At 42.9% G+C, this 24,923-nt stretch overlaps 1 protein-coding gene across 1 annotated transcript in view; it reads right to left on the bottom strand.

The window, feature by feature from the left end:
• Window positions 1-24,923, bottom strand: part of ACBD6 (acyl-CoA binding domain containing 6) — an 82,992-nt gene that overhangs the window by 55,015 nt on the left and 3,054 nt on the right. Inside the window, exons 2-4 of the mRNA XM_051807006.1 lie at window positions 20,543-20,607; window positions 19,947-20,043; window positions 1,869-1,951 (exon numbers count right to left, since the gene is read on the bottom strand). Coding sequence (XP_051662966.1) covers window positions 1,869-1,951; window positions 19,947-20,043; window positions 20,543-20,607 — 245 coding nt within the window. The remainder of the gene's footprint in view (window positions 1-1,868; window positions 1,952-19,946; window positions 20,044-20,542; window positions 20,608-24,923) is intronic.

Raw genomic sequence — 24,923 nt, 5'->3', positions numbered from 1 at the left:
GTCACCTTTCTCAGGTGAGTGCTACAACTACCAAACTAATTCATGCTCTAGACAAATTTGGCCACCAAGCTGAATGTCTAGAGCCATTCTTCTTTGGTTCATCTGCTTGCAGGTTTGGTATCAAGGCAATTTTGTTTAGGGCTATGCTTTTCTTATAATTATCACTTCAGGGATGTGCCTATACTTCCACATGTTTACTTCCTGTTCCAGCAAGGGAATGAACAGTAGACAGAAGTACTGAGAAATTTGAAGCTGTACAGCTCTGTGTGGGTGAGATGGTGGTGACACTTGCTCATTCCTATCTTGCAAGGAAGACACGGATGCCTGCAAGCCAAGCTGTGCTAATGGACCACGAGTCTCCACTCTGCCAGCAGAGTCAGGACACTTCATTGTGTCAGTGACAACATCTGCCTCCAGCCTCATTCGTATGGACCACAGCTGTGCTTTGCTAAAAACACAGCACATATATTCCTCATGGCATGTCTGGAAAAAAAAGAGTATTTGGAACTGTATTTATCTTCAAGTCCTGCACAAGCCATGTTCTCATGGAAATAAAACCAAACATTTAGCAAGATTTAGGCTGGTCAAGCCAACCAGAGTGCTGCATTTCATACTCAAGAAAGGACACAGGTAGTACTTGGGATAGCCAAGACTGACAGCACTGTAGGGATATGTTCCACTCCCAGAAGTAGAGCCGGAACAGGATTTAAACTACAAGGTCAAACTGTGAGATCAAGGAGGTGGCTGAGACCTGCACTGACAGAGCAGGGAAGAAAAAGGAGCTTGTGCCTGCCAGAAGTGCCATTCCTCAAACACTGTGTCAAACCAAGGTCACATCTGACCACCTCTGGTCAAGGTCCAGGGGCAAGTTAAAGACGTGCTGGCTCCCCATGCGAGGGAAGGAGGCTATTCCTGGCCAACTGCTCCACTTCACTATAAAGTGGACTGCAATCCCGAGGGAAACACCTGTGTTACTGCCAAGCACAAAAATGCCACCCTCTTTGCTTACAACAGCTGTATCAATTCCTACCTGAGTTCCTTGCAAAGGGTTTGGAACCACCTGCTCAAGACTAGTTTGTGACAACAAATCAAAGAAATGCTGTGTTGAGTTTTAACCCTTTGGGAAAGTTCTCATCAAGCTTGGGAGGCTATGTATAGAGAAATCAGGGTTTAACTTTTAATTTCCTGGGACTGAAATGATGCAAGACATTCAGTAAAAAATGGGGTCACATACACATAAATGGGTGACTGCAACATGACAGCAAACACTGCTCAAAAATTCATTCTTCTCTGACTGGAACAGTAAAAAACCAAACCAAACCAAAAACATCCAGCTGTCCTTATTCAGTAGGTTATGTCACTTGCTACTTGCACCTTGACAGTTTTAAATAGCAGCCACTCTAGTTCAGTAAATGCATTTCTGCTTTGCTAGCTGCAGAGGCCAGAAAAAAAAAATTAATTTGATATAAGGTACAAACTCTCCCTGAAGGCAAACATTGTCCAACACTAAAACCTTCACTGAACAATCCCTAATGAATGTATTGGTAAAGAAATAACTATTTGAAAAAGGTAGTGTCTGAATAGCTTTCTATTAAAAATATCCAATATTACCTTTTTCTAGCCATATAACTGAAAAATGGGAAGCCTTGCCCTTCCCCCACATCTTGTGCTAGGGAAAGGTTACTACCTGGCAATGATACAGGCAGATATTGATTTAAATGATTATGGACCTGAAAAGTTCTTTCCTGTCATTTATTATCCTGTTGTAGTTGCCACCACACTTGTGCAATATTAAAAAAAAAAAAAAGCTTAGCAAAATGACATTAGAAAAATACTGTTTTCAACTGAATTCCAGCATAGATAATCACCTGATTGTTTCTTCTTGATATAACGAGCTGACGACTGGTCCTCCAAATACAGTTTTGCTTTCCTTTGCCCTCTTCTCTGTTGTCTGAAAGAAAAAGAAAGATTGGTCCAGCATTCTGGCTCCCACCCCATTCCCACCTTTCTGTCACTTCCCACCCTTTTCCCTGCCCCAGAGATGGGATCAGCCCTCTGGAAGCCCCATTGCACAGTGGACAGTGCCCCATGACTCCACTCCCTCTGGAACATCTGGATGGATCTCTCAGCAAATGGGATCGATGCTCCTGTGAAGGTGGCCCAGAGGCTTGGCAGCCTCACCATCCCACTCACCACAAGCCACAGCGTTTCCTCCGCAGCATTCCCGGCCCCTTAGGACCCCAAAGCCGAGCCTCTGTGAGGCAGCATAATGTTCTGTTACTAGATTGCAAAGCTTGCCTTTATAAATCTATTTAATATAGATTTAAAATTAAATTTTATAATGGGCAGCATTTCCAAATGATTTACTCCCAGGAACTCTAGGATTCTGAATGATTCCCACCGTAATAGAAAGGAACAATTAGAATAATGATTGATCGATACGGAGCCCCAGGCCTACCTTTTCAAAAAACCATCCTGCAGCTTGGGCTCTTCAATTGCCTGACTTTACACTGATGCCAGACTTTCAGTGCCTGCTGCCTGAAAGCCTGACCCAATTCTTCCACAACATTTAGTAATTTGGTTTTCAGGTAAGCAGTCCAAACTGGTTTGCAATTTGCAGCAGTAATTCCTTATAAAACCAGCCCATTAATTGCAACTTGCTGTTGTCAGTGGACAGTTCTGTGGCATTCTGTGGCGAGAGACTGTCACAGCTGTGGTGAATAAAATCAGGAGCAAAGCTGCAGCCTCTAGCAGCCTCTCTGTAGCTGCAATACATCGAATCAGAGAATCACAGAATCCTGGAATGGTTTGGGTTGCAAAGGACCTTAAAGCTGACCATGTTCCAACCCCCTGCCACGGGCAGGGACACCTTCCACTAGACCAGGTTGCTCAGAGCCCCATCCAACCTGGCCTTGAACACTTCCAGGGATGGGGTAGCCACAGCTTCTCTGGGCAACCTGTCAGGGCCTCCCCACCCTCACATTAAAGAATTTCTTCCTAATATCTAATATGTAATCTAAACATGTCAGTTTAAGCCATTCCTCCTCGTCCTGTCACTCCATGCTCTTTTAAATAGTCTCTCTCCATCTCTCTTGTAGGCTCCCTTTAGGTATTGGAAGGCTGCAATTTGGTCACCCCGAAGCCTTCTCTTGTCCAGGCTGAACAATCCCAATTCTCTCTTTACAGGAGAGGTGCTCCATCCCTCTAATCAACTTGATTACACCAAAAAATGTTATTGCCTCATCAGAATTCTATCTAGAAATATAGTGGGTTGTGGTTTTTTTTTCAAAAACTCCCACACTTATATATCTTTCTTCCTGCTCCCTAGGTTGCTTTTGTTTTAAATCTGTTTACTGCTTTGGGGTTGCAGATATCACAGACATACTTGTTTATAAGAAAAAACGGAAAGGAAATTGGCTATGAAAACCATTCTATTGCATTTAGGCTTTTTCTAATTTAGAGTAGAAGGTGACATGAAGTTCCTGAAGAGAAAGGGCTTCAGAGTCCTTACAGTGCAGTGCCCCTCTTAAAAAATTATTTAGCAGAGAACCTTACTGTCCATCAATTATTTCCACACCACTTATAAAGAAAATTAATTTCAGATCATCTGCAAGTGCATGCAAGAGTTATTCCTATACAGTAATGCTATGCTCACAACTACCCTGTTTGATTCTGAGGGATGCTGGGCATTCAACCAGCACCAGAAATTGCAAAAAATTTTTAATCTATATTCTTTTACCTCTTCCTACTCCAGTTGTTGGTTGTGTTTTTTTTCCCCAAGTCAGAAAAAAACATTTGAAAAAATACATTTCATCTTTCTAGAGAAATTGTTAGGGAAAAAAAAAAAAGGTTTCTGGGATTAAGTTCACCTTCTTTGCACAACGAATGCATTTCTGCCAAAGATTAATCACGCTGATTGAGTACACATAAGGTCATCGGGAAACTCAGCGATAAAGACTTTACCAAAAATGCTCAGGCAAAAACTTCTCTGGTTTTTAATCCATATATAAGTTACTTTGTCCAAGTAGCTTTTCTCTCATCTCTTTCACATAGAAACAGGTAACTCAATATGCAATTTATGAATGTTGAACCAAGCTTATTCCATCATGGTCCTTGATATCTAGAACAAGTTCATGAAGGACATCCAGGAAAAGATTCATCTCTTCTCCCAGGATTTAATGTGTGCCCCTACTCTGCAAAGCCATGAATGAACCATCATGGCTCCACCACTCATCCCCACTGCACTTCCCAAGGGGAATCTGCCCAGGCTACAAGGAACACTTCTTCCCAAAAATGTTAATTGTGCTGCCACGGGGATAAAAACCTGTTTCTTTCCAGCTGCCCTTGACAACCTGCCTATCCAAGAGCTCATTCCAAAATCTGTGGTACCCAGCAACACCCAAGCACAATGAACTAAACTCAGTGACTCAAAAGGTGGGACAGCAGCAGTTGCTCCTTCCAAACCACGTCACAGCCACTGTACTGACAGCAACCCCTGTTTTTAATTGTTGCCCACCCTGGCTGAAGGGAACAGTAATGCAGAGATGCCCTATTCCTTCTTAAATCTCTCGACATTTCTACAGCAAAAAAAAAAAAGGCTTTCAGGGCTGGGAGGATAAACTCAATGCTACCTATACACAGACAATGACTGGTGAGTTTAAAGTCACATTACCCCGCATACCACAATGAAATTAAAAACTGACACTGCAAATTTCCTCTCTCCTCCATTAAAAAGGCACTAATAATTAAGTATGTGGCTCTCAATTAAGCCAGCTCCATTTCTTTCACTGCTGGCAGTGCTGTCCAGAAGCACTGCAGATACACACGTAACTAATGATAGTTAAGGAATAACATGATCCCAGGCTCCCATAATTTCCAAGCTGAATCTGACAGAGAAGACAGTATTATCCACAGTTAGACCATGCAAGAGAGATGTTGCAGCAAAGGTAAAATTGTTATGGGCTCCATGAGTGTGAGGGGGTTGCTCTTAAACTGCCAGTTAAAAATTGTGGGAATAAAGAGGAATTTGTGACAGTACGTGAAGAAACCTTGGAGGATTGCACTTGCGTGCCAAAGCACAGGCAGGGGCACATAAAAGATTCAGGAAGAGATGATAAAGAAGTGTAAGAGATGCCTTAAACAGGTCTATGGAATGGTACATGGAATTTCTCACGTCTTCCCCCAATTCTTGCCCGCTGATTCTTTGTGGCTCGTGTACAATTGAGGCTGATGTCAAAGTCACTGTTACTCCTGACAGTTAACTTTGGTGGGCGGGTCTGGCTGAGCAGAGCCAGCATAAATCACGGGCAGATCCGTGTCTCTGGATGCAGCATCTGTACTCATTCAGAGACACTTTCAACTCCCCCCCCCGACTCCCTGTGTGCTCACGGACCAGCGCAGGGAACTCCAGAACTATCCTTCTCAAATGTCACCAGGAATGCCAGGAGAAAAGCCGCACTCATCCCGGAACAGACAGCAGAGCGTCCCCGTCCCTGCCTCGGAGCACTGTGTGTGTCAATAAAAGCCCGGCTCGATTCAAGGGACAATCACATCCCGGCTGCCTGTCACTGGCAATGCTGCTCCAGGCAGCCTCAAAGCCTGACAACCACTTTCGGAGCAAAATGGAAATACAGGGACTAATATTTGCTAACATCATTAATTCTTTTTTTCTTCTCCACTCCCCCCTTCTTCCTTTATCCACCATGTCAAGATGTATACTTTTAAATTGTTGTCAGCCATAAAACAGACGTCGTGTCCCAGTTCAGAGGTTAACATATAATGACAGACACATTAAAAACCCTGTCCAATGCCTCACTGAAAATTTCAGCTCCATCTTCTCTTCAACAAGACAGTGCCTCAAACTCACTTATAAGCTTTAACAACATTAAAGCCTAATCATGATTGAAAAATAAAGGAGAAAGAGAAGACTGTTTTATCCTAGTAAGCATTATGGAAATGCAAAGCAATTAGACAAAAACACTTTCTTTGTAGGGTTTTGAGTTCACCTTCTATTTTGGTCTTAAAACTTGCCCATGATCACAACACGACCCATTTTTCCTTTTGCATTTTTGGGGAGTGGGATGAAAATTATCATCTAACAGAAGGAGCAGTAGTTTCCTGATGGGGGTTGGCTTAGTGGGTCAGTCTTTTGCTACATCCCTGAAGACAGGACAGGGTTGTTTTATTTTTCATCTCCAAGCCCAAGCTTTGTTCCCATCTACACAAACCAGGCTACAACAGATTTAACAAGATAGTACATTCACGGGTGCTTCCAGTGACCCACTTCAAACTCAATAGCTAGAACTTACCATAGAGATGCAAATAAAGTTACCATCAGTGATTAGCTGGGACCAAATGGTACACAGATATTTATATGTAGGGCAAGGGACTCTTGAATCTCATAGAAGGAAAGGCAGAGAGAAATCCTGCAGAGATACTACAAAACAGCAGGAATAGCACAGGTTTCAGTATGGCTTTTAAAAAAACAGAATCCCAGTTTTATCCAGAGCAAAATGGGAACTCTGCCTGGCTGGTTCTGCACACCTAGACACCCAGCACACACAGCAATAGCTGTTTGGCAAGGCACGTGGCTGTGTTGCATAGCACATCTATCATCCTCCTAGTTCCCTCACATCTCACTCTGGCTTTTCTCCATACCCAAAACCTTTAAATAACTTCTCATAAATACATAATTAAGAAAAAAGAGAATGCCATCAGCAAAAAAGGTTAATCTCATCCGACTGCTTATCTTCAAAGTTATCCTGGTTAGTGCCTTAAAACGGTCAAGACTCGGGTTTTTCATCATTGTGCACCTTGGAAACAGAAAAGGGAGGCAACTTAAACGAGAGCTGTGTATCAGGATCTCACAGCTGAGCCACCACACTGCACGGGAGAAGTTTGTGCTACTTATTGTATTATTTTTCTCTTCCTCTGAGCCTGATGCAGCTTGAGTCAGAGCAGCAGCTGTATCCGGCTCCCTGGGACGGGGACAAGAAATACTCCCAGCAAAATGACTACAGTCGAAACTTCCCAAGCGTTTCCGCAGCAGCAAACACATAGTGCAGATTCCAATCTGCATTTGTTCTGCATAATTCACCTCCCTCCAGCTCACCCGGTCCTCCAGCACAGGTGTCAGCCTGGCATGTTCCCTGGCTTTCCTGCATTGCCCAGAGCAACACCCCACACTGGGGACAGGGACACATTTCCTTACTCCATCCCAGGCTGCAGCAAGGTGCACACACAGCAGCAGAGCAGTGAAACAGCCTCCTTGACAGGAACGTGGCAGCCTCCAGCAGCCACCAAAGAAGCCACCAAAATCTGTCTTGGCCTCACAAGGTGCTGCAGGGCTTTGGGGTGCAACCAAGGGTCCTGAGCCATCGAGCCTGGAGGAGCTGCAAGTGCTGAGTGCTCACAGGGATCTGCTTGGCACGGGTAGGAGAAACCCTGGCCCATGTCCCAGCTCCCCAAACTACACCTGGGAGGTGTAGCAACTCCAGTGTGTTGTTACAACAGGACAGGTGATGTCCTGGAACCCCATCAGGCTCACAGGAAGGTACCAGTAAATCCCTGACAAGTGCTGGTTGAATTGTAATTAAGCTCCTATAGTCTCAGGTGAGAAATTTTTGAGAAGATACTTCAGAGCTAACCCAAGAGCAAACCTTAAGGCCTGCTCCACTGGTCACCATGTCCCCTTAGTGCTCTGGATTAACATTTCTCTATTTGAGGAGTGAGGATTATTAGGGAGGCAACAAGAAAATATAAACTCTCCTAAAGTTTCAGACACTTGCCCCCCTCCTCTCCCTCTGTGCCACAGCCTGGCCCGTCCCTCTGGGAATGGAACTTGGGCAGACACTAATTGTATTTGACAGCAGCAATTACACACAAGGCTGGAGATTAGAAGCTCGTTAATTGTGTGTGCCATAATTGCTGCCGTCTTTTCCTTTACTAGTTAAGGCCAGTGCCAGGAGAGCCAAGGGGAGGAGGGTGCTCTCCACCCCAAATGCAGGTGGTCCGAAAAAGAGAGCCCTTGGACAGGGAGGAGATGTCCCTTCTCCCCCAGCACCGCAGGAGGCTCCTGACCCCATAACAATGCGGGAGGGTCCTCCAGCAGCGCGGCTAATGAGGCGTGAAATGAGGACAAACAATGTTCTCTTCCAAAGGTATTTTCCACCTATATCCTTCTGTCTTTACAGCTCAGCTGAACTTCACACTACCTGCAGCGAGAGGGAAGGTAAATCTTAACCCTTCGGTGGTGACGCTACTATTTTTAACCATTTGTAAAATTAGGCTGTGTTTTACGTTGTTTAAATTCATAAAATCCTTCCTTCCTGACTCAAATATGAGCTCAGCATTTCTCACCGCTCCGTGGGAGCCAGTGACACCCAAATAAGACACGAATCCCCCCTGGCTGAGCCTCCCTCTTGCGCTGCTGCTGCAAAGCCACCTTTCACGAGCAGCTGCCATCCCCTCCGCACCAGCCGTATTAATGGCTGTCATAAACAGACTATTTTAATATTCCTCTCTCAACAATCCTCCTTGGCTCCCAGCAGCAGCTCGGCCGGAGCGTGCACATGACTCAGCACCTGGAGCCTTTTCAAGAGACCACTGAGGATCTGAACCATCTGAGCAAACTGCCCTATAAAAAAAAAAAAAAAATAAAGGCAGAACACTCCGCAGAGTAACGTGGGGTTGGGTTTTTTTTTTGGTTTTAAATATTGCAGGAGGAGTTTAGTTAATATTCCATTCACGGCTACCTTAAAAAAAAAAAAAAAGTTTTCTGGTTCTTCTAAGTATCATCATAGAATTTCCTCTTAAAAAACACAATCCAAGACAGGGAAAATATTTTCCAGATTATTCAAAAAAATAAAAACAAACATACTATAATTAATGTCATAGTTAAACAGAGCTGTGATCTAAAAGCAAAGCCTTGCAGATTACTCATTTAACTATAACGACTTAATTAATAACTGCGCCATAATCATAGTTGGAAATTAGTAGTAAAGACAGTCAGGGGAAGGGAAAGAAATGTAAAATGCTTAACATAATTCTGCACAAATTTTATGCTTGCTAGCAGCTGTGATTTCATCACTCACTATATACATTTTAGCATATGCACAGAAGGAAATAATATGCTCAGTCAAAAAACCCCATGCAGTGGCTTCCCACAGCTTTTGGTTTCTGTATCATCACCCCTATGAAAATCCACAAATGCCCAAGCTGAGGGGACCAAGCTATAGACACTAACACAGCCTGGACTGTAATTGCTGCTTTTTTTGTCAATCTAATACAGATATTTATATAGATTTACACAGACATTTACACAAACATACTCTGAGCCAAACTGGAAATACTGAAGGACTACACAGCTTGGGATGAAACAGGTGCTCTGAAGCTTGAAAGCTGAAGGCAACTCTAACTACTTTTGATAAATAAAGGACTCCCAGCCTGCCTGTTGACATATTCATCCTTTACTTTCTGGAGTGACACTGGGCCAGAGAGCACCGCAGTGGCCAATGTCCCCACTGGCAACTTGACCAGCACCATGGACATTTGTTTCCTCCAACAGATCTGGCTGTGAAGGCAGAGGATGGATTTATGAGCTCTGCAGGCAGAGAAATGGAAAAATGAAGAGATCTTTGCTGCTCCCCATCCCCACAGACTCAGGCAAGGGAAGGATCTGAGCACCCCAGTAGGAACAGAAGGTTTCTGAAGTGCCGGTGTAACCCTTGGCAGACTCAGCCAGAAGGATGCAGCAGGATCTGGAGGCAACTTTAGTGCTGTGCCTGAGCCTTTACAGGCCTTTGTGTTGGTTAGTTCAGCTCAAAATACTTACAGGATGCTCCAGAGGCACTTAAGGAGTGCCACCTTCCCTTCTAATAGGACTAATTTGGTACAAGAGTGCCCAAGAATCTAACAATCCTGCTCTTTTAAGGGATAACTCCTTTTCCACTCCAAGAGACAAATAACATTTACAAGACATTAACCCATGTGTTAGTTAACATCCAAACAAAATCTTGATCTCCAGTAATTACATTCAATACCTTCTTGATACTTCCTGTGAAGAGCAAGCTAAACATAACCACTTACCCTTTTTCCAACACAAAAAGCTGGATTTTCACTAAAGAAACAGCTTAATTATGCTACAGCTTATCTTACACACAAAACAATTGTAGTTATTCCCTCCTTACCAAAAGCATGTGCTATTTTTATTTAACACATTCTCTCTTTTAAACCAGCCTTTACATCACTATGTGAAGCAGCAGGGTACACAGACCCCTCCTGTGCCTGAATATCATCAAGAAAATGTCTACAGCTCCATACCTAAAAATCAAAGCATTACATACTCCACAGTAAGATAAACCTACAATTTCTTCCCAAGTTTCTGAATTTTTTTAACAACCTCTGACACATCAAGTTGAGAGTTCTGCAACAGCTTCAACGACTTTGAAAAATTAGATTATTTTATTAGAAGTTGCACCTTTCCCCATTTAAGGCAGTCAAGCTGCTAACCCAGCCTGGTGGGTTGCTGGCTAAAACAGGAGTTTGAGGAGAGGATATCACAGTTTCCCAAGCAAGCTGCAGAGCAAGTCCAAGCCCCCCTCCTGAAAGCCCATCACATGCCACAAGCAGAGGAGGTTGTGTCTGCTCTGCCCAACCTCACTCACCACCTCACTGGGCTACCCCAAGCAACAGGACTTGGGTGCTTTGAATCAGGCTTTTCCATGTTTCTGGGCACTCTAGGACAATACTGGGGTCACGGATGTCAGGGAGGCTGTCTGCTGCTTGGCCAGCAGGAATCATCATAGAATGGGTTGGGTTGGAAGGGACCTTAAAGGTCACCTAGTTGCAACCCCAGCTAAGACTGAGCAGAGAAAGCATCTCTTACCCTCCTGGTCCTCCCCACCTTCCCTTGCAAGTAGTTATTTATTTTTCCTCCTGTTACATCAGGCTGAGGTTCAGCCTGCTCTGCTCTCTGCCCCAAGCTCCTGAACTGCCCCTCGCTGCCTGCTCACCTGCCCTGTCCCTACAGCCCATGGCAGCATCCTGCTCGGTTCAACACCTCTCCTCTGCCAGCCCATCCTGCAGTTTTCCCAGACCCCAGTTTTGTCACGCTGCCCAGCGCTACCAAAAGCCTCATTTTACCAATTTGTTTTAGCCAGAGGAGTTTCAGTACAGAAATGAACCTACACAGGAAAGTTTCCATTGCTGGCAGAATCACTTCTCCTGTCACAACACTGCTCTTTCCTGCTTCCAGCCTCACACAGCTGATTCACAAAAACAAGCTTTTCAATACTTTCCTTATCCGCATTTTTGTTGCTGAGAAGCAGCAGCATTGCTGATAAAATCTGCAACAAAAGAATGCACATGGCATTTGAACCCCTTCCTTGCCTTGCCAGAAATTGTCACCCCAAGGCAGAAATGACAGAGGGCACCTCTGGTTGCATCTCAGTCATCTCAGCTTGTGGTCTGACACAAACCCAACCTTGCCTTCTCAGTTTAAGCCAAGATCTTGGACTCTCCCTGGAACTATCAGCATCTCTAACCATATTCTGTCAACTCAGCCACAAAAGCAATAACCTTCAGCACAGGATCAACAGCAACTTACACCTTCCCTGATATTCAGATGCTCTCTGAGCTAGGAAAGCACTCGCTCAAGGTAAGTTTTAAGGTCCCAGAGCTCATCTGAGTCTTGTGCTTCCAATCCCAGAGCCGTGGGATCACAGAGTAACCAGTGCTGTGGGACTGCTACCTGTGCACTGCAGCCACACAGCACAACCTGTCACTTCTGGTGCGTGACTAAGGGGAAAAGAAAAAAGCAGCTAAATCCCTACTGCACAGAAAGTCACACAGTACTTTGCCTCATTCTGTTACATCTTGTCATCATTGAATGCCAATAGTTTGATATATCCATTTAAATTTATTTGATCTTCTTTCAGTTGCCCCTGGTGTATCTGGCTTTCATGCAGTGTCTTCATCCCCCTGTAAGCCAGGAATCGTGATGCTGGGATGCCACACATCACTGTGCTGCAGCAGCACACTCAGCAAGGCAGAGCTATGCCTCTAATTATTCTTTTTTTTTTTTTCTGAATGCATTCCAAATAGTACAATATATATTTTTTTAATTAGCGCAAGATGTTGAAAATTAATTCACTGACATATTCAAAAGGAAAAATATTTCATCCTTGCTTAAATATTTAGCCAAAATCACTACACTGGTAGCCAAAAAATGGTGAGCCCCCCAAATTCTTGCTTGCAATTCCCAGAAACAACTACTGTTACATTCAAGCAGCTGCAAGAGAACGCATTATGCTTCCAACAGCACGCTCACAACATGGTGCATCAGCACTGCTGGATCTGAGCTGGAAAAATAGGAGCTAACATCTCTACAGGCAGAAGTTAGCCTTTGCAGGGCTAGTAAGAGTACATTTAACACGCAGTATGTTTTCAGCCAGAACAGGCACCTTAAAAGGAGGGTAAGAAATGAGGTACGAACCCTTGTCATGATAATTCTTTACTTCGAAGAAGTTTAGGGACACAGACACATGGGCAACCTCTGTAGAGGATTCCAGTGCAGCTTGCAATACATGACTGCATTGCTGGTTTGCTTTCTAATCCTCCCTAAAATACAGGCTTGCAGCTTGGCACTCCTGCATTTCAATCAATCGCCTGATCGAGGATCGCAGTGTCATAAATAAAAGGAGCCGAGACCATAAATTTCTGCGGGGATGTAAAATCAAAGAGAACAATCCAACAGGCTCCCAGGGGATGGGAGGCTGGCACATATTCCAGCTGTTTATATTTCTACTACGAGACGCTTGTTCATTTTAACTTCTTCACTTCTGCACAGCTTTCCAGAGCCACGACTCCAAACGACTGAAAATCTCACCCTGCTTCTGGCATTTTGTTCTGTGCTCTACAGTAAAATGCAACTGCAGGAGAGAAAAAGCCCTGTGATTTATCCAGCTTGTCCATAGGCAAAATCCCAGCCCACTGTGGTTGATGGCTCCACCAGCACAACACCCCAGTGCCTGGCAAGTGAGTTTACTTGCTAGAACATGTTACTTGCTGGAGTTACACGAGCAAAGACAGGGACAGAAAGGCAGTAAATCACCTATGGACAGCTTTGTTTATGAGTAGGACCTACATCAAAGACTTAGAGCATCAGCACACTTTTCTCATGAGAAGGTACAGAGAAGCAAAGGATGCAACACTACCCACTTTTATTGCAGAAGAACGGGGAAATTTAATTGATACCTGTTCAGATTTGATATTTTAGCTTCTTATGCAACAGAAACAAGAAAACATCCCCTTGTTAATAAAAGAATTGATTCTGAAGGCATGCTTGAAAAGTAAAGCACTCAAGAACTAATTTATGCAGTTAATAAACTGAATATTTTCCATCTTGGATAAAATAAGGTAGGTCACTCCACCTGTAGTCTCACAGGTAGGAGGGAGGTGAAACCACAAGGTTTTCTTAGCCATGCACAGTAAATTACTCCCTCCCACAGGAAGGCTGCATCCTCCACTAACCAGCTGCATGCTAGAGGTTGTCCCTCATACAGCTGGCAAAAGGCAGCAGGGCAGAAGAATCCCTCTGTGTGTTGAGATCTAACCCTTCTCAGGACATAAAAACCCTCAAAACTATTACACATCCCAGTGCGGTTCACAAAAAAACCCTAAACCCAGAGGACATGTAAGTCTTACATGCCCCAAAGCCAGAAGCCTGGGGTGGATCAGTTTTCTGGTTTTACTCAATTTCTAGTGCTTCATTTTCTGTTAGAAGTATTAAAAAAAACCAAAAAACCAACCAAACAACAACAACAAAAAACAAACACCAAAAAACCCCAGTCTTGATGATTTGGTTGGTTTGGGTTTGGGGTTTTTTTCTCAAGAGGGAAAGAGCCTGATTAGAGTTTATGAATTATCTCAGTGATTTGTATCTTCCAATGTGGCCACTCGCTGAAATAAGAGCTGTCAAAATATGTATAGTAAACAGTGCTGTTTCTATTCTACATTTCGTTTATTAACATTTGGGTTAAAAAAAAACACAACAAAGTCAAACAGGAAATTCCCTCAGGGTGAAATGCCACACAAGGAGCTCCCTGTACAAACCCAGAAAGCAAAGACCTTGCCAGCACTGCTCCTCTTCCCAGGGTGCTGCATTAGCACAGCACAGGACAGCAAGCTTTAAAGAGCACAGCCATAATTTGATTAGTGCCCACTTTACACGATGCAATTAAATTGCTTTTATACTACAAAAGAAATAAAGTCGCTGTTTTTCCAAGTTTTTGACCTCGCAGCCCAGCAAGCCATAAATTGAGATATTTACCCAAATGAAGCAGGTATGTGAGCACACTGCTGCTGGTGACAGCAGGGAGAGACCCAAACAGGTCTTTTCCCTTCCTGTTCTTCCCATCCCCCTTGTAATCCTGCCCACACCGCTCTGCTGCTCTTCCCCAACAGCAAACGGTGGCTGCTGGGACAGATTATCACGGGAGACATCTGTTTGACTGACAGACAAAACAGGAAAACACGATGGGTGCACTCATTTTGTTTACAGACAATAGCTTTTCTAACGCCTTTCTTAATTTCCAGAAGAAACTCCATCGGCCTGCAGCACTAACCAAGAAACCCAGGCTGAAACTACAGTGTGATTTACCAGCCACTAATCTAATTCCTAGAGAAGTTGACCAGACACATAAAACCTGTAAGCTGCAAAAGATCAAAGATTCTTGTTCCAGATATGAAGAGGACAGACCTGAGCAATGAGCCCAAATTTAAGAAAAATGAGGACTGGATTTCCAAATGCTTGTTTTAATGTCATTGGAAATGCAGTTTGTATTTGAGTCAGTACAGAAATTTTTAAGTTCCCTTGGAGATCCTACATGACAGAAATTCTAAACTGACTTAGAGATCCTACTTAAATACAAGAGGTTCATTAATTTAAATCAATTGTTAAAATATCTCAGTAACACCTGGTGCAACCCAACAAAAGCACACATATAAGCTCAGCTGTGCTGCAAATCTGGGAATTGTTTATTCTGCTTTTCACTGTATCCTCAGATTGCAAATTCTCTTTTCCGCATTTTAGTTTCAACTTGCTTGTTGCATTTAAAACGTAACAGAGAAAGGTTATTTCACCAGGAGAAAGGGGGGACAGAGCCCAGCCCTGGGCACGGGGTACCTGGCCAACCATCTTATCAAATATTGCCCCCTGCAGTACTTCCTGCAAAAACACCCACTGGACAAATCCATTTGTTTATTCCCACAGGTTTTCCAGCTTACTGGACTGCTCCAAGCCTGCAGCAATAGTGCATTTGCTATTTTATTCACTCTGAAGTTTGTTTTCTTTTTCATGATATTGTCTATTCCCCAAGGGTCCTCTCCTGGCACAACTCGGTGCTCCCACACCAACACAGCAACGGGGGGATTTTACTCCCATTCACTACCTGGCCCAGAGTACAGAGAAACAAATCCTCTACTCAAACAAGGCATGGAACAGTACTTGAAAAAGAACTACAGGCAGCTTTCTCCCCTGCAAACATCAGCAATGGAATTTCATACCTTTAAGAGCTTAAAAAGATGTTTGGTGAATGTCTGTTTTCTATGAGCTCAAGCTCTCTTCCAACTTGGCCTTCGAGACAAGTCTCTGCTCTTCAGATTCCTAATATCCAACTTTCCTCATTATGCAGCAGAAATCTTGCTAAGTGCATTATTGGGGAAGTCAAGTCAAACAAGTTAAAGTGCCACTTTTTAGAATTTTAATATATAAATAGAAAATCATTAAGTCCTCCTGTGAGTTTCAGCAGTCAAAGCAAATAGGAGGAGGCCTCTAAGTGTTTGGGACAGGATGCCACTGAAGTTGGTAGTGACAAGCTGTTGAGATTGGAACTGGTCAATGCGCAGTATAAGAAAGAGGAAAAGGAAATATTTAGAATCGAGTGATGCCAAAACTGCAATCAGCAAATGGAAGGCTAAAACAGATGAGCAAATCTGGATGCTTTTTTTATTATTTATTTTTATTGTTCGAGCTGTGCCACGTAACAGGAACGGATCAATAACAGCTCCCGACCACCCCACTGCAGTGTCGTGTCACACCCCCGCCCCAGCCCTGGAGATGGGATTTCGGTGGAAGGGATGTGTTCAGTGCTGCTGAGAAGAGGTGCTGGCCTGCTTCTGCTTCTCCCATGGCTGCCTGAGGTTTAAAAAAATCTGGATTTTAGCCAGTGGGGATTTGTGATATGAAATACACGACAGAGATTAGAATTTTGGAGCGTGTCAGGGAATGGAAATACAGCCACTAGTACTGAAGTATCCGATTATACAGTGATGTACACGAAAACACAGTTACTGCATGAAGATGGAAGACATGAGCTTGTGAAGGTGATATTCCCAAAACCCCTGAGCCCATTGCTACGGCTGCAGGACAGCACCACTGTGGTGGGTCAGAGGGATGGGCACGCAGTGCCTGGCAGGGAGGGCAGGTGAGTGTCATCACCTAACCCAAACACACCAGCAAAAGCCACCAAAAGCAACGTGTCACTTGCTGCCAGTAAAGCAGGAAGATGACAGGTGAACATACCAGAATCTGCTAGGACACATATTCCTTTCCAAAGGACCCAAACCAGTGGGAGGTGTTGACATGAAACGTTTCTGTTTAAGGCTAGAGAATGCAAAAGAATGGCTTCATAAATTATTCTCTGCTCTAGAGGAAGAGTGAATAGACTTGAAGGACAGGTGATGTCTCTGAAATATGCAAATAGAGTTGAGCTGGTCCAAGCAATTACCTTTCCACTGCCTGGAACTTCAGACTGAAAGGAATGACTCACAAGCAAGAACAAGAAACAAAAGATGTGCTAAAAGGTAGAAGATGACGAAGGAAGACTGCATCAAGAGGAGAATGGAGACTGCATGGAAAAGAATGTTCCTGGCCTCCTGCTAACAGCTGTTCCTGGGAAAAGGAACAAAACAACACACAGTAAGACTATGCCAACACAGGAGGGCCTAAGCATCCCAAAAAGCCAAATGAGATTATTGGTTCTATGCTTCTGGGATCAAGACAAACACAGCAAGGAGATTCCTGTGGCTTCAGGGATGTAAAGACAATGGATCTCACCTCAATATCCTTTCAGTTATCTGCTACTTTAAAGATTTCCCAGCAAATAAAATTGCTGAAAATAAATGCAGTATGATCATTTCCTTCCAGGTTTTAGACTAAGCTCTGAAAGAAGAGACTTGGCAGGACTATCAGACAACCTGCAGGGTGAAGAAGGAACTAAAACACACTGGAAATAGAAATGGACATGAGCCAACAGATGTGCCTCCACTGTCAAAAATGAAATACCAGCTTCAAAGAGTGGAGAACTGCTGTGCTGTTGCCTCTACACATTCAGTTGTCTTCGAATAAAGTGCAGTTAACTCCAGACTCCATGCAGCAGTAGAAGCAGCAGATCAGATTTTGGCTGCTACTGGTGTTTTCATTGCTTCTAAACTCAAATTCAGGGCACTCCAACTGCATCAGAATCCTTTTACTTTGTTTTTTTTCACCATCCAAAACAAAGATAATAAATTATAGCAGTTACAGCCTGCTGCAGAAAATGTATTAATATAGAAACTGCAAGATCAATATGAAAGAATGAATCAATGGAGAATCAAGAAAAAGGAATGAAGAAGTGGATCCATTTGGACTGCGTGAGAAATACTGCACTTAGTTCCATTCTATTTATTAACAAAAATACCAACAGTCTGAAAGCTCCAGAACAGCAGCAAATGTGCTGGGGAAAAAATGAACTTATGAAAAATATAAGCTGCTTCTAAGTTTAAAATTTTGCATATTTGGTACTAAAGGATCAAGATATTAAAGCCCTGTTGGAAATATATGAAACAGGAGCCTGAGGAGGATTTGAGATAACACAAAAGAACAACTTTAATGGATGAGATGAACTGTTGAAGAGAAAATAAGTAGGTAATATTGAGAAAGCTTTACAACAGCAAAATTCATGAAGCTCCACAATCAGAAATTCGACACCTTTGTACTGTAATTACTATTTGTGATTCATAACGATCTGAAAGGTGAACTTTTCAAATTTGTACCAGGCACTTTATGCTGCCTTTAACCAAATACTGGGAGTATTTCATTCATGATCGACTGAATGTAAGAAAAATCCAAAGGCACCCCGCAGAGGAGCACATAAAGGGGACACAATGACAGTGATGAAGCACCTTGTAATGTACCCACAGATCTTTTCTATAAATCCAATTTGAAATTTGAAGACTAAAATAGCTATTTTATCTCCATCCCCTGACACATGCACCTCCATCATTTTCAAGAACAGAGCTCCCTCTCGTGGCTCCAGAACGTGAATTTAGTGGGGGGAAGGAAAGAAAACAAGAGTAGAGCAGCATGAGACACATCAGAGTGAGAGGACTCCTGACAGCATTTTGGTCCTGTAAAAGTGGAATTAAAAGGAAGTTGTAGTAGGAAGGACAGGTGACTTCTTGTAAAGAAAGCAATGCCACTGGTACTTTAATGCTAACTTTTAAGTTACATTTTCTGCTAAGGTGACCTCCTCACCTCGGGGGAATAAGGGAGGAGCAGTGCTGCTAACCATGCTTTGTTTGCTGCATGGCTTCTTTAAAATATTTGTTTTGTACAAAACTAACATTCCACTTTTCTAGCTGGCAGAGTTGTAACCTGAGGCTCACACCTGTGACAATAAGTATTTCTCTGAGGCAAGAAAGTGAGGGGAATAACCAAAGCTAAGCCTGTCACTGTGCTGAGAAATCTGTTCAGGAAAGCACTGAGTGTTTTGTTTGTTGTTTTTTTGTTTTGTTTTGGTTTGGTTTTTTAACTATTTTTTTTAATTAATATTTGTATGTTTCATTTGGCACTTGCTTCGTTCAGAATTATACACAGATTTTTACAAATTTTATTTCAGTTCTGTATGAGAATTTTAGATCAGACAAGAATTTACACAGCAAGCAGCAAGCTTTTGCTAACTGTACAGTTTATAAAACTATTTTCCCCAAGGGCATTTAAAAGGGTTTCTTCGAAATGACAACATTTCTTTCCTGCAAAAACAGTATCAATGGCACGAAACATGAACTAGTGAAGGAAAAACAATTACTCTTAAGTCTCCAGAACAGCATCAGAAGACAAATGAGAATCAAATTCTTGATTCATAGGCTTGTGCTCACACAAGATTTTGCTTCCAAAGCACAGGACCAAAAAAAGAATCAATTTCCTACCATGAAAAGAAATTACCATGCCTTCAGCATTTTGCTATTAGTGAAATATCTCTATTTCCAAAGGCAATACTTTTTCTAAAGAGCAATCCTCTTTAAAAATTGTATAAAAGTCAGTCTATAAACAGGAGATATCCTTAAGGATTTAATCAAGTAATAAACCTGGCAGATGAAAGAGAGATTAATTAAAATGACAGCACAGTCTCCCTATAACACAGACACACGACTTGTTATGTTGGAGTACCTAATCATAATCAGATTTGGTAATTTGCTGCATCGAAACAAAAAGGAAACATTTTTAGAATTGATCATTCAGTTCATGTCACTTTCATGGAGATTGCTTTCTATTGATCAACATTTAACTAGTAGTTGAAAAGAGAAAGATGAAAAAAAAGGATAAAAAGTATCTTTACATGCTAAATACAGCATGAACCAATAAGAGCAAAATAAATTAGATCACTACAGCCAAACCAACCCTGTGCATGCGCTCGCTGCAACGAAGATCATTATGAATGAAAGAGATGGTTTTTCATGTTCCAGTCATAACAAAAGGAGAGTTTTTTAAATGATTTTAGACTTTAATCTGCTCAAAATGAAGTTTGCCATGCAGCAATTAAAAATCCGTGTGAAGCTGAACCATTGCCAGCTTTACAAAGACAAATGCCGGTTTGTTTTCCGAATGGTGTTTTCATGTTTCCTACCTGTGGATTCCAACTGGGGTCGAGTTTCTTCACTGCAGCAACGTACTCCTGCATAGCTTGGTGAGGGCTGGTATCTCCCAGGGCTTTCCAGGCCTCCCTAGGAGAGACAGAAAAACATCAGTGAGTCCCTCAGAGACAGCACAGCGCGTTTCCACAGTGCCATCAGTGATCGGATTCATCTAAATCTTCTCTAAATCCCCTTCTCAGGGGATGCAAAGTTGTCTTTCCTTCAGTTTGGAATGGTCAACTTTTCTCTGAAGCCATGAATGGCCACTGTCACTGCAGCACTTGGCTATGAAAGGATCTTTCAGGGGATCCTGAACACTTTGTGTTCACAAGGCCGTAGCTATTTTCACAACATTTTTGTTGTGTGCAGGCTAGTTCTGGATGAACAAGGTAAAACAGAGGAGGCTTGTATTTCACATCTGCATCAGGCACAGCAGCAAACATTTCCCTGTTAAACAAAGGATTTTAAATCCAGTTCAGTGGCAGGCTCTCTGAGTTGACATCCTGTAGGTCCATAATCCCTCAACAGATAGCTGACAAACAAAAAGTAGAGCCAGAAATTGCTAGGAATTACAAGGATTTCCTCTTACCATTTCTGCTTTCCCTCAAAATCAAAGAAGCTGGGCTTGGGGGTGTTACAGGTTCCAAGTTTCACCTAAAGAAAAGAAATTTTCTTCTGTTAGAACAAAGCAATGGGGACTTGCTCGAGGAAAATTCTGGGTTCTCATGGTTTCAGGATAATTTTGTTATTAGGCCAGAAGAAAGGTTTTGGGGAGGAAACAAGTGACACAACTCAACCCCATCTTACCCCTATGTTAGCACCCCTGCATCCCTGTGTTTCCCTTGTGTGATGGAAGGGAAGCAATTCTGTTATGCAGCTCATTTATTTTGCATGCATTACCCAACAGGGATAACCAGCGAGTGATTTCTCACTAATGTTATGTTTATTACCCTGCCAAATGCCTCATCCCCCACCAGTATCAAGAAAAATTCTGTTGATTAGGGTTTCTACAGAGATGATTATTCATTAAGGCTGAAATTCACCTGCTTCTGCACAAAGCTCCAGTAAACAGACTCTGCTTAATTATTTTCAAAGTCCTCTGGAAGGCAAGGGGACAAACTCAGAGTAAAGGAATGCCAGGCAGCTTCTGAATTTGCTCCGAGGCACCTGGATGCATGGAAGCACTGTGTGAGAGACAAGTCAAGGCCTGAGTGCCAGAGATGAACCAGTCTGTCAGAAACAAGGCAGAAATTAAAATGTGTGTGGGGAAATAAGAAACACAAGGAAGCAAGGGAACGAGCCAGAACTGGTGGATAGATATATGGAAAAAAATGTTATGGCCAGTGTAAAGTGGGACCAGTGGGACTCAGAAGTTTTCCATAGAGTGGCTGCAGGGAAGTCCAGCAGCCCCATGTCCTCTGTAAGCTCCCCACAAAGGGGACCACAGGGGTCTGACAGAGGATACACCTGCCCAGGGGTCCAAAGCACAACCAGGTTCCTGCCCTGACAACTGCCTCAAGAACAGAGCAATTAGCAAGCTGAGATTCAGGTAACAGAGATATTTCCTTGAGGTCAGTTCAGGAAAACGTGTAAGTGAATGTGTCTCTGTCCCTGCTTGGAAAAGCCAGGGAACATGGGGCAGGACTCACCAAATCTCCCTGTTATCAGTGCCATTTCCTCACAGAAAATAAATGCCCTTGCACACAGTTGTCACAGGCAAATGAATCTCCCTGAAATTAAAATATTGTTGTGATAGGGAATGAATTTGCACAAAACATGGGTTGGTTCTTGGTTCCTTTGCTGGTTTTTTTGTTTGTTTGTTTGGGGGGGTTTTTTGTTGTTGTTGGTTGGGTTTTTTTGTAAAATTTTTTAATGAAAGTGCTGTATATCCCACATGGATAATGGATGAAAGACTAGAAGGCAGAGCTCAACTATGGCTCCAAATGCAACAGTTATCACACCCAAGTCCCTTGTAAGACAGAGCACAGCCCCGTGCCAAGAAAGCCCAGCATAGCTGGGGACCCCAGGGAGGGAACACAGGTACATCCCAGAGGTGGGCAAAGGCTGCTGGATGGACATTTTGTTAGCCAAGCAAAACCAAACTGCATTCAGCAAATGTTTTATGAAATATGCTCAAGTGTTCAGGCAGGTGAAGTGCTTAAATCAACTAACAATTCTTCGCCTTAACAGGGTGGGGATTTTATGCTAAGGATGGAATCATTAATCAGGCTTTAAAGAGAGCATGCCCGTGCCGAGAGATATTTATTAGTTACACTATGTTTTCATTTAAAGTGTTACAGGATATGAGTGACTGTAACTGAAATTAATTTTCTGTACATCTGACTGTCTCCCAGTGAGCAATTCATCCAAATTAGAACATTTTAGCTGGCCCTTAAAACAACATATCGCATTTCATGGAGAAACAGCAGAACAGGCTAGCAACAGTTAACTCCTATAAATCAGTCACAATTCATGTAGTCTAAACGTTTTCTTCTGTGCTCAGAGGTGGATTGGACCACTTGTTTTAAAAGAGCAAAACAAACAGGGGAATAAAATGCAAATTCATTATCTGTATGGAAAACGCCTGCTTGGCAATTCTTTAGTTCAACAGGCAACCTGCAAAAATTGGCCAAGATGGATAAAAAAAAATAAATCTGTTTTAATATTAATTTTCCACTGCCATCATCAAAACATGACAGCAGTTTCCTCTCCTGAGATTTGGCATTCAAAGGCTGTTCCAGCATCGGGGAAGACTGTTAGTAACATCAATAGTAATACAAATCAAGGAACAGTAGTTAAATTTCATCCATCAAGAAGAGGGGGGAAAAAAAGTGCACTTTTGCCCTGTTTGCTATTTTAAGATGTATTAAAAAGGCTTGGAGTGGTTTTGTTGGAAAGAATAAAATAAAGATTTTGGCTCTCCTCTTTTTGCCGCAAGACTCCACAACGCGTGAGAAACCAACCAGGAATTTAACATATCAGGGGACCTGAGACTGACAGCTGAGGAAGGGGACTTTTAGCTAAACAGGCCAATGATGACAAACTGGAAAAATTTTGTGAGGACTCTGTCCTCCTGCTGCTTCCCTGGAGGCCCTCAAAAGCTGTTTTTCTCCATAACCAGCAGAAAGACAAGAGCCCATATTAGTATTTTGAGAGTTTCTCATTCTGTGCCCACAAAATAATTACTGAAGGTCTCTGGGATGCTGACTGGTCACTTGATGCTCAGCTCTCCTCATTTACAGTTCATCAGCTGCATTAAAAGAACATGACAGCCAAAATGCATTTAAAACTTCCCTAGTATTCTTTCTGCAGGCATTATTCTCATGAGTTGTACAGAGATGACCCAGGTAGCCCCAAATGGGCAGTGTCTGCAGTCACCTCCATTTGTGGCCAAAATGGAAATTTGGAAACCTTGGATGAGGCCTTCACCTGAGAGCTGAAGGTCACAACAATCAGAGTGAGAGAGATGCTCAGGGATGTGTTAGTGCTGTATACCATCCCCATACAACTCCAGCTGCTGGTCCAGACTACCAGAAACCTTGAGATTCTCATTACTCCACGACTGGTTCCCCCTCCCTGGTGGTGGTAAAAAGGCTCTTTGCTAATTTTTCAACTAATATATTCATACAGCAGGGAATCCCAGCCAAATATTCTTACCTGGTTGTAAATCTAGTAAGGTGAATCATATCTGCAGCCTCCCTACGGAGCAGTAACAGGAACAGAACCTCCGTGGACAGCAGCACTAAGGTCTAGCTGTACACAAGCCAAATACGCTGAATTTCTTTGGCAAGACAGCAATTCCTGCCCATTCCTGCCCAAAGCTCTGCCCAACCCACAGGAAAGCCCTGACTGAAAATGGGGTGTAAGGAAGGACAAGCAAACACCAACCACAGAAGGCAAGGGGTTCTGATGACCAAGGGGCTGCATGTCCCAGAGAGACAGAGAGTGACAACTGAGTCAGTGCCATCACACGGTTCTGTGCAAGAGGGAGCTGCTGGCAGAAATTCCCATGTTCAGGGCAGCTTTGGGGCATCATGTTCCACAATATTTGAAGGAAGCCATGCAAAAATGGGATTATATTCTTGAGCCTACACTTGGGAGTCAGCATAAGCCTCATTTTGCCAGTGGCACCATCTTTGCAGCTTGCCAGCACCTCTCAGCTTTTATGTAGGCACTGGTACATCCTCCTCCTGGCAGGGCAGTTTTCTCACTTTGATCACTTCCAGCAAGTTCTGGATTCCTTTCCCTCTCCAAATCACAACCACTACACTGGTCTCCATTACTGCACCCTCTGAATCTCAGGTTTTTACATCCTCAACACCACAGTAAAGTCCTCCCTTCACTTCACTACTACAGACTCATGGCACAGACAAGTGATTTGCCCAAAGCCACACAGAAAGTGCAGGAAGAAAAGGAAAATCAGTCCCAGTTCAGAGCCCTACAGACTAATCTGTTCTTCCTCCTGTTCTGGAGTCGTAAACTCAGCAACATCTTCTAAAAACCTCACTGGAGATGACAACTAAGCAATCCCCTTATTTTCAAGTCTCTGACACATAAACAAAATCAGAGAGAAAAGTAATAAAACCCTGAAATGGCCTCCAATAAAAGGTAATAAAATTGCAGGAAAATGCCTATATACCCAAACAGTTTGAAATAAATAATATACAGTATTTTAACAGAGAGCTCAGCTGTTACTGTCACCTCTTTTATGACGGTGCTGTATCTTAAATCAAAGCCTTTAGTGTCACAAAACACTAAACTGAGGAAAGACAAGGATGCCAAATCAAGGGCAGTGGACAGATCTGAGTCAGCACCTTTTGTGTGCCAGCAATCCCACCGTCCACAGGGGCAATATATCAGCAGCTCATTATGCATCCTGATATGGCTGCTGTAATTAAATACAGAAAACTTGCATTAAGCGCCCTCGTTTTGATTTAAAGCACAAAATGCTGCAAAACTCAAAGTTAGCA

The sequence above is a fragment of the Manacus candei genome, unplaced genomic scaffold, assembly GCF_025592945.1.
Source record: "Manacus candei isolate 608988 ecotype Guabito, Panama unplaced genomic scaffold, ASM2559294v1 h1tg000005l, whole genome shotgun sequence".
In the NCBI taxonomy this organism is placed as follows: domain Eukaryota; kingdom Metazoa; phylum Chordata; class Aves; order Passeriformes; family Pipridae; genus Manacus; species Manacus candei.
Note: the sequence above shows the minus strand (reverse complement) of the source record. Positions and strands in the feature narration are given on the sequence as shown.